Source organism: Aulostomus chinensis, chromosome 21, assembly GCF_037954235.1.
Source record: "Aulostomus chinensis isolate RoL2024-O1b breed Wild chromosome 21, RoL_Achi_v1.0, whole genome shotgun sequence".
Classification (NCBI taxonomy): domain Eukaryota; kingdom Metazoa; phylum Chordata; class Actinopteri; order Syngnathiformes; family Aulostomidae; genus Aulostomus; species Aulostomus chinensis.
Window position 1 is genome coordinate 13,481,146 of NC_141340.1, and position 13,397 is coordinate 13,494,542.

General features: G+C 44.0%; 1 protein-coding gene across 1 annotated transcript; it reads right to left on the reverse strand.

The window, feature by feature from the left end:
- Positions 1-1,857: 1,857 nt before the first annotated feature.
- Positions 1,858-7,013, reverse strand: amer2 (APC membrane recruitment protein 2). Its single transcript, XM_086191520.1, has one exon. The coding sequence runs from the start codon at positions 6,863-6,865 to the stop codon at positions 4,793-4,795; it is 2,073 nt and encodes a 690-aa protein (XP_086047646.1). The 5' UTR covers positions 6,866-7,013; the 3' UTR covers positions 1,858-4,792.
- Positions 7,014-13,397: the final 6,384 nt, after the last annotated feature.

Sequence of the window (13,397 nt, forward strand, 5' to 3'; positions counted from 1 at the left end):
CTCAATTTTGGAACCGGTTTTCACTTAAGCCTGACATAAGGTCCAACAGGGGTTGCTAAAGAAAAAAAAAAGGAAAATGAAACTAAAGATGTTGTCAAGCTTGGTTTATTGAACGATTGCGTTTACTCTTGAAAAATAATAAAATTATCCAAAATTTGTGAAGACTTTGAAGAAGAACTTTGACTTGCCACAGAATTTATTTCCTGTAGTTACCAAAAATGCAGCTGGTTTTTGGATGAGGGAACCCATGATGATTCTAATTTTCAGGTTAGCTAACAAAATATATCATTCTGGGGTGCATTCCATATCAATACTCCTGTGGTTTTCAGCAAAACTCATTGGACTCCTGTACAGTACAGAGAAATAGCAACAGCTCGTCATTTTAATTCAGGGATAATGATAAAATGCAGAGGTTTAGTTCATTAGTATGCTGTTATAAGCTGCATTTCATACAAAATTTCACATCTCAGTGTCAGGGTTTAGCTCATTTGATGAATAAAAGACACAAAATAAAATCAAAGTTATAACACTATCATTAGAAGTCCTCTATAAGCACTTCTACTGAGGTGGGATAATACATTTCTGGAGCTGAAACCTTCTGTTTATCTTCAGAATTAAACATTTTGAATTTCTGATCTATGAAATCAATATTTTTTAAATACACTGGGGACTCTACCAATCCCTGCACCTTATGGTCCCTAATTCTAGCTAACATATAATAGAATTTGTTGTGTAACTAACATGAATGAGTCGCCTCACTGATTTAATGACTCCTCTCTTCGTCCACTGCAGCTAAACTGTGTGTTTTAGCATTCACTATTATCCCATAATTGCCCCTTGTGACCACAGAAGCTACTGTTCATCACAAGCTCATTTAGCAGCGCTAACTCACACTCACAATAAATCCCTTTCACCCATGTTGTCCTTGCGTTTCAGTCCCTCCCTTATTCTCCTCTTCACTGGTTTGTGTAATAACTTTGTGCCATAATCCAGAAACACACGGGCAAAAATGTGGCTCACAATGAGTACCTGCGTTAATGATGAAATCAGCTGGTACACACACACACACACACACACACACACACACACACACACACACACACACACACACACACACACACACACACACACACACTTGCAGCAAGCACCGGTCTCACTGTCAGCATCAGCAGCTTTGATCTGATGGGCTGGTACAAGTGAGTGTTATGGTCTTACGTAAGGCTTTTACATAAACCTCAGCGTGCAAAAACAGAGAGTGCAAGACAGAGAGGGAGGGGAGGGAGGGGAGGGAGGGGAGGAGGGATTGCTGCACCATTACAAAGGGGATTTTCACTGCACCAATTCCTCCTCCCAGTGCACATACATGCGCGCCCACGCCACAACCGAAATGTATATATTTTTACAAGCAACATGTGTCTTTCTCCAAACATTAAGACCAACCCTTTCATCTATATTCAGCACACACAGCTTCCATGTGCATCAGCTCTTTGTCACCACACTGCCTGTCTGTCATGTCATCGTTTCCGTCCACAGACCAACAGCAGACAATGACACATCTGTCAAGCTTTCATCTCAGCAATCAATAAAATGTATTGATAGCCTATTGCTCCCAAGCCAAGCAAACCTATCTCCAAGTGTGACGCCACAACAAAAAGGCCAACCGATGCACATCAGCTCAACAAAAGGACTTCTCGCCCTCTGTCCGATCCAATCTACCCCTCGGTGGATTCAATCCACCAGGATGTCGGGGTGGAGAGGGGACTTGAGAAGCCCGTTATTACAGATTCTTCTATGTGTGTGTGTGTGTGTGTGTGTGGGGGGGGGGGGGGGGTGTATAAAGAGTCAAGAGCTCAAATATCAGCGCAAACACAGTTTTATTCATTAAATATGCAAAAGTGGAAATATTTCACACCTGTGAGCAGACAGACAGTAACAAAAAAAGAAGGAAAACATAATGTGCTTTTTTTTTTTTAATAGCGATGATTAAATAATGGACCAGTCTCGTTATAACAAAATAAAAATGGGGTAACAAATATACAACTAGCCAAGTGACAATATGGTGAGCTCTGTGGTTCATTTGAACCGTGTCATACTGATGGAAACAGAGAAATGAGTGAAATACCAATTGTTAAAATAATGAAAATTGATCACTCTGTTGCATTCCAGCAACAAAAAACGCAGAGTGAAATCCCAATTTTTTTTCAGGGTAACTGTTTTGGCCAACATTCCAAAAGCATCAACTCTAAATCATTTAGAAATTGAATTCATTTGAATATTTAGATTGTTGCCCAAAAAGGTTGTCTGGGTGTCGTCATCTCTTCCCAGACGTATCCAGTCTCCAAATGACCTTTCCCTACCCTTACTGGCTGGTGAGAAATGTTTTCCCTTCTGACTTGGGATCAGTTTACTCATGGATCAATCATCTCATCCTAAATGAGATGGAAGGCTATCATGAACTAGAATGACTCCAGAGTGTCATCGGTACCCTTGTGGCTAGGATTATAGAGAATGTGCATCATCTCAAATGCGTATGAAAACCTCTCACTTAAACTGAGGGCGTGTGGAAAACTCCCAATTACACGTCAGTAACAAAGGCCTTTTAGGACTGTAAAATGCCCCCTCATTCTTAAAACAAGGGATGCTTTACAAACATGTTACAGAGTATTTTGTTTATCCGAGCACGGGGGATTAGAAAACATGACATTTATCCCACAAAACAGGGACAAAGAGAGGACAAAAGGCAAAATTATGTGCGGAGCAATGATTAACTATGAGCTACATTCAGATTCACAAACACCTGGGGTGGTTCTTAGTTTGTTGTCCACAAGATTCTGGAACACACCAACATTTTTTTGGGAAGTAAACTAATTTGCCATCCTCCACAGAGCCAGACAACAAGGCCTCTGCGTCTGAGCTGACACCCACAGACACTGGCTAACTGCTGGTTAGCTTAGCCCAATAAATGAAACTTGATTGGCAGGTTAGCATACCTCTATCAAAAGTCATCAAACACGCTTCTCCTAAAAATACAAAGAAAATCATTGGTTCTACACAAACCGAGACTCTGAACCCTAACAATTTGAACCACAAAGAGCAAGAGCAAAATATTTTGGAAGCTGAGCAGCAAGACAGAGTTAGGCTAACACATTGTGCTATGCTAACGAACAGTCAGTGGTTTCTGTGGCTCTCTAATGCACACACAGAGGAGAGACAGGTACCTATCGTTTGGTCTGGCCCTGGGGAGAATGGTAAAAAAGCATTTCCCAAAGGGTTTTTTTTTTTTTGCCTTCCTGTAAGCAGAATTCCAGTTAATTACATAACTCAGAAGTGTTTTCTTTATTGGAAACCCTGACAGACTTTCTTTGTTATTTTTTGGCTTACAGCCTACATTAAAAAAAAAGAAAGAAAGAAAAAACTTGCAGGCATATTTTGGCTCTCTAAAACTGGCTGACACACAGTTACTGTCAACCGTTCACCTTAGCCTGTACAGTGTGTTTAGTTGAGAAGAACAGAAACCAGAGCAGTAAAAAGCTGGTGCAATCACAGTTTAAGATCCGTGCAGTATGACTTATAAAAAGAGTATGAAATTGGGTAAAGAAGAATGCAGTAATTACAGATTGTGTGTTGTTTTTTGCATGTGTTCTTAGAGGAGAGAGTCATCCAGTGCAGCTACAGACACAGTGCCGAAACTTGAACAGACTGTATATGTGTTAGATCCTCCAGCGATAGATGATGTTCCCTGACCTTTGTGCACGGTATGCGTGGCACTACATGCAGATAGGGAGAGAAATATCTGGGTGAATGTATTATCTTGGGTGTCTGCATCAGAGCAAGGTATCCCCTCCCTCCAAGTATTGCGATAAGTTATCAGGTTCCCACTGGTAAGTGAACTGCTATAAATCCCAGAGATCTCCCAGTGATGCAGTATGAGATCCGAAATGCAGCCAAATTTAATCCATCCAGACAAAAGAAAATATAAAGTAGTCAACATAAAAGTAGTCTCTTGCTCCCAAAAACAGTTTGTGTGGTCTTCGGCAGGGTAGCTTTGCCACATTTGCAGCTGCAAAATAGACCTAAACATGACAAAGTTGCCTTGAAAAGTTTGCTTTTATATTTGTGCATATAGCTGTTTAGTCAGCATGCCATCTGTCAAAGACCATCATAGAAAAAAAGAACACACGGCAAACAAGCAATCCCAGGTTGTCGATGGTCTGCTCTGAACTATTTGAGGAAATGATTATGGATTTTTTTTTTCACTTTGGCTCTAAAATCAGAGAATTAGGAGGTAATTTGTTACAGACTAGACAAGAAGGACTAAATAAAAAAGAAAAAAGATTAAGTAGGTCCTCATGAGCAAATTGGGTTATGCCATAAAATTTCATGAGAAAAAGTAAAAGACAAAAAAGAAGGTGCTCTACTTCTTCTTGCATTCATGAATTGAAGGCCAGGGAGCTTTTGCAGGAAGTTACAATTTTTAAAAAAACAAACAAAAAAGCAATGGATTGTCAACAGAGAGTCAACTTCCAAAGTTCCAGTGAGGGCTGTAAAGTGTTAACCCAGTTTTTTGAAGTCTCCTCATGACTTTCTCAAGTGAACAAAACCACTTATTCTATTCTAGGCTGTCGTAAGCCAAAACACTCAAGGAATGAGAGCTTTTAAGATTTGAGAGGAATTTACGGGCTGTTAACTCAACAGCTCAACATTTTTCATTGTCTGGGAAAACTTTTGCAGAAGCAGCGCTGTCCACTCAAGTTCATAGGTCAACAGGAGGGAATCACCCCTTAAACAGGAGCTACTTCTTGGAGGCAGTTCCTCTAGTTGTGCTGCCAGGTTTGTTTCCAGAGCGACGGACAGGTACCTTGGATACAGGGATTCTGGTGCGGGCTGGGGGAGGTGCTTGGGTCTTTGGTGGAGGGGATTCAGCCTCCAGGACAGATGACATGGCTGATTGGCTTGCAGAGTGTGGGGGTGTTGTTTGTCTGGAGCTTACCGGGATCTTGGATTCACGGGGAAGGCTGGCACTGCCTTTCATTGAGCGGAAGGAGGATGAGGAGGAAGAGGAAGGAGGACTTGTTTGAGAGGTGGGGCTCAGTTTATATTCTGTGGATGGAGAGGGAGAACTGTTCCGATTTTTATCTCCCTCCTCCTCTTCCTCCTCTCCCTCTTCTTCAGGGTCATTGTAGAGGTCATAGAGGTGGTCTCCAGAGCAGCTGTCCCTTGACAGGGCCAGCCTCTGTTTATGCTGCAGCCCACTTTCATCAGGTGTGGCTGTGGGTGTTGCTGAGGGTGTATCCCAGTAGCCCTCATCACTAAGTGGCTCTTTTTCACCAGGTGATGTTGGATGACGAGCATGTATGTGAGGCAGGGGAGGTTTTGCTGCCCGACCTCCTGCTCCACCAACCACTGGAATCTTACTGAGCCCCAGAGCTTTCACCTGGGGTGCCTTACGGTCTGTGCTCAATGAGGCTGAGGACAGGTGGCTGCTTGCAGGGTTGGAGGAGGCGCGAGGGGGGTAAGTAGAGGTGGGAGTGGTGGAGGAGGGTTGATGTAGTCGTGGCAAAGCAGGGGAGTTGTCCCCTGTTGAAGGCAGCATGTGCCAGAGCCCCTGCATGTCCGCATCATCCACTCCTTCTGGACTTGCCATTTCCTCCCCACCACCCATGTAGGCCACCACCCCACTACCGGCTGGATGCTGCTGTGGAGGAGGAGATGCTAAGGCCCGGGCAGGGAGGGAGGCAGGGCCTAGGTTTGAGGAAACCGAGAACATTGGCTGAGTCAGTGGAGAAGGTAGAGGGGGTTTGGATGGGGAACCACGTGTTGTGGCGCAGGAGATGCCAGCAACTCTTCCAACACCGACATTCCCTCCACCTCCCCCGCTGCTGCTGCTGCTGGTGCCACTGCCCCCGTTACCCGTCGTACCCTCCTCGTCTGCATCAGCAATTATGTCACCACAGCCCGTCAGTGAATCAAAGCTCTTGAGGGATGTGACATCAGTGAAGAGAAGAGAACAGAGCCGGTCCACCGAAGGTTCTGAGGGGGGGTCACCTGTACTGCAGCGATCCAAAGGGGGTGTAGAGATGGAGGGGGTGAGGCTGGAAATCGATGCTTTGGCTTTTGGGATGGGAGGATGCAATGGTGAATCAGTGGGTGTGTAAGGGAAAGGGGATTCTGGCTCACCAGATGGCCCTGGCATGGCAACACAGTGTGGGGGTGTCATGGTAACACTAGTAGTTGGTGTCTCTGCTGCTTGGAGGGGTGATTCTGCCTCTGCCTTCCCGTGATCCTCTTGTTGATGATGAGGAGGCGGCTCAAGAGTGAGTGTAACATCCTTTTCAGGGTCTGCATGATCTGCATTCTTCTCCTTCTTCCGTTCCAATTCTTCCCCCTCACCTTCATTTGTTTTTTCCTTACGTCTCCATCGCATGCTGCTAAAAAAGCCCTTTAGGCCCCTACCTCTTCGAACAAGCCCAGCCCCATTTTCACTCGACCTGAAACTCCCGCGTCGGAGCAAAGAGAAGAAACTCAGTGATTTACTAAGAGACCTCACCGGTCCCGCCTCCAGGCCAGAGAGACCCTCCCCTCTCTGTCCCTCAGCATCGCTTGTTAGTCCGTCATGTGTTTTGCTTCTAACGAGCTCCACGGATGACGCCGAACTGTTCCCATTCACAGAAGTCCCATTGTCAGAATTCCCGTTGTTCCCACTGATTGCGGCCCCTTTGTTCCTGAAGGAGAAGAAGCTGGCCATTCCAGGGCCGGTGCGTCGCTTTCCGAAGAGTTTGAAGGCAGCTTTGTTGATCTTCCCAGTGGGCTGGGGGTCACACTGAGGGGCCACAGGAGGCTCCACGCACTCCGACTGCACCTCCATTATCTAGCACTCTATCACTCCCACTGGCTCTATCTTTCTGTCGTCTGTTTCGCTCTCTCTCTGGCCACACATACACTCACCCTCTCTTTCTCTCTCTCTCTCTATCACACTCTCCCTCTCTCTCCAGCCTGCTTCCCGGAGCTCTTCCACTCCCACTCTGACTTGCTATAAAGCTTGCCTGCTGGTTTTCTCTCTTTGCCTCCCTCCCTCCCTACTCTCTCTCTCTCTCTCTCTCTCTCTCTCTCTCTCACACACACACACACGCACACACACATGCTGGTTGCTGCTCCTCACTGTATCCATGGCAACTGGGTGGGCTAAGCAGCTTTCGTCAACGTTGGCGGGGCGCCAGTGTCTGTCCTCCATTCCCTCCCCCATCCTCTTCCTCTTCTCTTCCTCCACCTTCCCTGTCAATGCACTGTTGCTCTTTTCTTTCAACTGTTCATACATCTCAGAGCCCTATACTGGCTCCCTCCATTTGTGTGTGCAGAGTCTTTATGTGTGTGTCTTAAGAGTGTTTGCACTAATAAGTAGATGTACATCCACACACAGACACTGATGCATTATGACAGATTAAACACGAGTTCAATATGCATTTCCTCAGTGGGTCATGAGGCAGTTGACGACTATTCCTCACGTTATGGGGACAGAAGAGCAATGACACCGCTGCAGTGGCTGTGACTTTTGGTGTTGGGGGGTAAAACTGGGTTCAGTTGCAATGGCTAGGTTTCAGGTGAGGAGCAAGGGGATGCATATGAATGAATGAATGTTAATGATGAGTCTCCACAAAGACAGAAAAAGAAGGGGGCAAAAGCTACTCTCCTAAAATCTGTAGACTGTTTATTTACAGACACGTGCATTTTAATTTATGAGTATTTTTAAATCATGACTTTTATCAAAGACTGCTTTTTATTAACTTGACCTGCACTATTTCAGCAACATGACTTGCACTATTTAGGTAGGTCTCCAGTAAATAAACATGAGCATGTAAACAGTGTACTGGTAAAGCTTTCTGTCAGAGGACTGATTCGTTCGAATCCCTCTTCGTGAGGACTTTAAGGGAACATACGACCATTTTGGTTGGCCCTCTCTCTCTGACACCTTTACAGGTGAGTTTGGGGGTTAAGGTTGGAAGTGGGTTTCGGTTCAGGTTGGGGGGGCGGTGTTATGGTTATAGATGAATGAAGGACACTAAGAGAGCAGCAGAAATGTGTGTGTGCCTCTGTGTGTCAATCTGTGTGTGTGTGTGTGTGTGTGTGTGTGTGTGTGTGTGTGTGTTTAAAGTAAGTATGAAGTAGAGACCTGCTGATTAGCATTATGAGTGGGCCTAATCTGGGATATGGATTTAGGAAAAATATTTGGACACTGTTGAGCTCAGACATGCCTGGGCCTCAGTACAGTTTGGGCTGGACATATAGACCATCTGGTCTTGAGCCCCCCTCCATATGGACCCATAAGGCCAGGTGTCTGTGTGCTGTGACAACATATCTAATAGATTCCAAACAGGGACACACACACACACCTCTTTTTTACCTCTTTGGAAAACTTAAATGAGCATGACAGATGATTACAGTCATTATTTAGTGAAACCAAATCCAAATTTTTACTTTATGTGACTGCAATACATAAAAACCTGTTCTTAGACATCCTTACTTCCCTGCCGCCTACACACACTGCTGTGTAGAGATGTTTGTTTTGTTGGTTGTGCATGTACAGTCTTTCTTGTGACATTACTATTTAAGTGATACCTTAGCAACCGCCAGAGTTCCTGCAGGCATGTAACAATTAACCATTTGCAAACTGGAGGAGGAAGTCTAAATCAATGTGTTTCCCTTTTGTTATTGTCTCTGTCTTTTAAATACATGTGATCAGCATGAGTCCCCAGCTGTCATCGGATGCACTATGAAGAGGATGCCTCCCATCTCTCCTGCTCAGCTATTGTTTCTGTGTGTATTTAAGTGGATTCACCCAGTGTTTCCCTGTTATTGTACTGAGTGTGATCTACTATGGGTGCTCTTTTTAGTGACTATTCTATCTACCCAACCCCCCATGAATCTCCCTGATACCCCCGACCCACTTATAAACCTCCTCTCCCCTCCTTCCTCCCCACCCATACTCCTTTTCTCTCTCTCTCCTCCTCCTCCTCCTCAGTCACCATGGGCACAGGCTCTCCTCTTCCAGCCCACTGCTATCAAACAATGTCTGCATTCATCCGCCCAAGGCAACACACACACACTCACACACTTACACATCCACAGACGTGTTAACACCCACACAAACACATTTGGAGGGCTTCCCCAGAGTGAAGCACTGAAGCATTTCTTCCTTACCCCCCCCCCCCCCCAAAAAAAGAAAGATAATCTGTCCGCTGAGCCAACAAGTCAATGTTTCAGGTACATCGTCCCCAGCAGAGAGCTCCACCGCCACGCTAGCAGGTCAGCTGGCTGCCGGACAGACGTGACGCTGACACTGAGCGACAGATGGCTGCTAGATTGATGAGTGATTACTTATGAGCAGGCTCAGTTATCACATGATGAAACAAAGGATTTGCTGAGTCCTTAGGGTGCAGAGGCATATTGTATTTCCGCTTGAACCATTTCAGTATCAGCACTTTATTTAAGGATATTTCTCTGTGGATTCAAATGCAACATGTGCTTCTTTAATGGTCTATTTTCTATTTTATCTCTCTGACGTGATAGAAAAAGCAAACCCTACGATCATTACTCTCTCTCTCACACACACGCACGCACACACACACACTTCCTCGCCCCCCCCCCCCCCCCCCCCCCAATCTGTCTAAATAGGGTTCCCATTTCAGCCTCCCGGGTGAAGCTCAGCACTAAGTGGGACAGTTAGAGGACATTTTCTCTCTGTGTCTTTCTTACTCTCCTTGTAATTTCCAACAATATTACTGAAGTGAGTGTGTGTACATGCTCACATTCTCTTCCTTTGCACTATAATTGCATAGATCTGCTGAATGGGCTCTGCTAACAAAGAGCCACGGGATGCAAATATTGATGTTATCCTGAAAGTGCGTGTGTGTGTGTGTGTGTGTGTGTGTGTGTGTGTGTGTGTGTGTGTGTGTTTAGCGGCAGGAAGTGGGAGTGCATGAAAAAAATGAACACCTATGACATAATAATGGCATTAGCGGGTCATTTGACAGGATAACAAATGATTAGCACCTATTGATATGAAGGTTTGAAAATAGTGCACGACTTTTACATTATGACAAACTTCTCTTACATTCAAGGCCTCACTAAACAAGTTCATAGAATGCTAATTACAATCATCACTGCCTGATAAATCTCGGTGGCAACACTCCCATGCTACCAGGAAGACGCTACCTACTTCCTGTTAGTCCGCTACTTACTTGAAGGAGGCTACATGATTTAAATGAACAGCTCTGTTCCTGATTTCCAAATGTTATTAGATCAAATGGATGAAATTCTGCAACAAAAAAACGGTGTAGGCTACAGAAAAGCCAGCGATGTAAGAATGTGTCAACAGCAGCAGCAAGAAGATGGACACAAAAAAGTGCTGCGCTGCAACGAAAATCCTTTGGAAGTTGCCTGTTCTTGTTTAAATGTCACTATTTGACATTTAAATGAAAGTCTGCAGCCCTTCCTGGGCAGAATTTTGTACATTCAAATCACTTCTAGTAAAAAACAAAGCATGGCCATTTCCCTTCGCTGCACTGAACAAACAGCGTCTGTAGCTGTTTACGTGATAAAGCCTTCTCTGTTCTATTGTCTAGATCATTACGTAATCTATTAAAATCAATCATCCAGCTTTAATTATCTGACTCAGAAGATTGGCTAATGCTTAGCACTATTATGTCTCAAGAGTTACGACCTGTTCAATCCGCCTTAGTCCTCTTACGGCATGGTAGCCAATGTAAGAACGGAAAAACAAATACGTTTTCAGTATAAGATCATGTTAAGTGCAACTTTCACCCACTACAAACACAACTTCTTTAGGGATTGTGTTACATCTCAATGAGACAAACAGGTTAATATTGTACCACCAATATACACAACGCTTCAACCCACCTTAATTTGCTCAATATTGTTTTGGATATTTGTTAAGGCGCTAACTAATAGTAGCTTCAATGTACTGAGCTGAGTCCGACCTTTTCAAAAGTGAATGCAGTCAGCAGTCTATTCATATTTCACTCTCTGTTGGACTGTCAAGTATTAGTACAATAAAAGGTCTGTAAATATGACTAATGCAAACAAAGCAAAGCTCGGGTTAGTTTTCTGTCATTAGTCAGTGACGGGGTACAAACAAAACCCAGACTCAGTGACTACACACTCATCATCGCACCAGGGGTCTGATTGGTCAAGTTGTTTCAGGGAGGGAGTTCTTCCAACTCAAGATTAAACAAAGCTGTAATGCATGTGTACGTGTGTTTTTGTGTGTGTGTGCATGTGTGTGTGTGTGTGTGTGTGTGGTATTAAGCCACCTAGGTTTACCCCCTGTGTTTTTGTTACTTTACTAATCAACAGGGAGTAGTTCTTCCGACATAAAACCGTTTGAGAGTAAATCCCCAAACACATTTACATTCCAAAGGGTGTAAATTATATTCCTGATGGAAATTTGTCCCATTTTCTTTTAGGTTGAAGAACAACATTACTGTCTGCTACGTTTGCGAAGTTCATGGAAATGTTTCGGAGTGAATGTGGTTACTGACCTTTCTGCAGCAAAAATGCATGCATGTCATTCATCAGTTCGGTTTGTCAGCAAATTGATTTGATGTTTGTATGATGCAATGTTTATTCACTGTTGTTAAGATGATGTAATTTTTAATCTGTGTACCAACTGCTTGCGCTGATGAAATTAAGCCATTTAGCTCTGGGACACTCAATGATAGTCCATTGTCGCTAATAAACAAAATAAATCAGATTAATGATGAACATTACATTTAAGTGATTGTGATGCACTCGTGCTGGTTCACTGTCATGATTTACTGAGAAGCATGACTGGAACAGAGCCATAATTTGTGGTATTTAATGTAATCCACCATAAAACAGGTTCATGTTTCTTCCAAGTTCAGGAATGTGCTACACATATATAGAGCAATAATCAATTGTATAGAATTATACAGTGGCTATTACAAAAAAAATGTGTGAACGAGCAAAGATTTGATTCAAGAGAAAGAGTGATCAGAGACATTTAACTTTATCAAAAACCCACCATTTCAGTCCTTGTGCTTATACAACACATTTATTTGGATGTGGGTTTTATTGCTCTTTAGTCTTTTGATTCAGTGAGTTGTTCTCATTTGATATCTCATGACGCATCACAAGGGGCAAAAGGGGAAATTGTAACCGCCCCTTTATCTTTCTTTATGAGTGCTCCACCCACAAAGGTGTTGTCATTGCAGCCCCTGTAGGAGATGAATTCCAGGTGTTGAGGGGTGTGATGTTTCAACACACTTTCACAGCAGATGGCAAATTGCAACACCCTGGGCTTTTCAGAGTGGAGAGCAAGAGCCCAAACAGCCTGTTTCTGACAGAGCTATAAAAGCGGCTGGAGTCAAAGCCTGTAGGGCTGAAACTCTGTGCTCTTTGATCATAAATACGTGCGGATGTTGGTGAATACACCATCAAAATGCCTGTATTACACTGGGGAAGACGCATAATGGCCTCTTTTAAATAAAATCTTGCAGCATCTTTCAGTTTTCTGCGTCATCGGAGAGAGACTGAAATATCTGTTTAGTCAGACATCAGAGAGACTCGGTTTTACATTTCACTCACACGCACACACACACACGCAACCACATTCAGCCTACAGAGTAGTGTGTGTGCATGTATACAGTCAGGCTGAGCATTAATGTCAGACATTTAGCATGAGTGCTGGGTTGGTTTATGTTCCCTCCTTGTCCTCAGGAGTGTTCTAGCAGCGTGGCGTGCAGCACTCATCTGAATGATTCAGAGCCCAGGGAGAGCCCTTGGCAGCTTGTCTCAGAGAGAGAGTTCTTAATGTTTTATATGAGGTAATATGCACAAGTAGGCTAAGGGTAGACCTCCTTCGCGCCGACATAAAGGCATGTTCTCATACTCGTGTGGGTATAACAGTATATGTATCAATTATTATTTAAAAGTCGGGAGCTTGTACAAGCAACGCTGCACTACCAGCCACTCTTGATTGAATGTTGTAGGTCAAGAATGATTCCTTTTATTTGCTCATAGACACTGAGTTGTCTGAGGCCAATGGTCACTTTGCGTGAATGCACGCACAAAACTCCCTTTATTCATACAGTGCGAGGACGTAGAAGAGAGTGCTTTTGAAAGGGCAAAGTAGTTCTTTGCTACAAGCACACATTCCATAAAGTATTTAGAAGCACACACACAGGCTGGATAAAACACAGCAGAATGAGCAGTGTTTGATGCTGTCAGTATTGCCTCCAGTGCCAATGGGAAGCTCTGTACAAATCAAACATAACCACATTATCATGCATTTGCATAGCAGAGCCTCACACACACACACACACACACACTCACACACACACACACACACACACACACACACA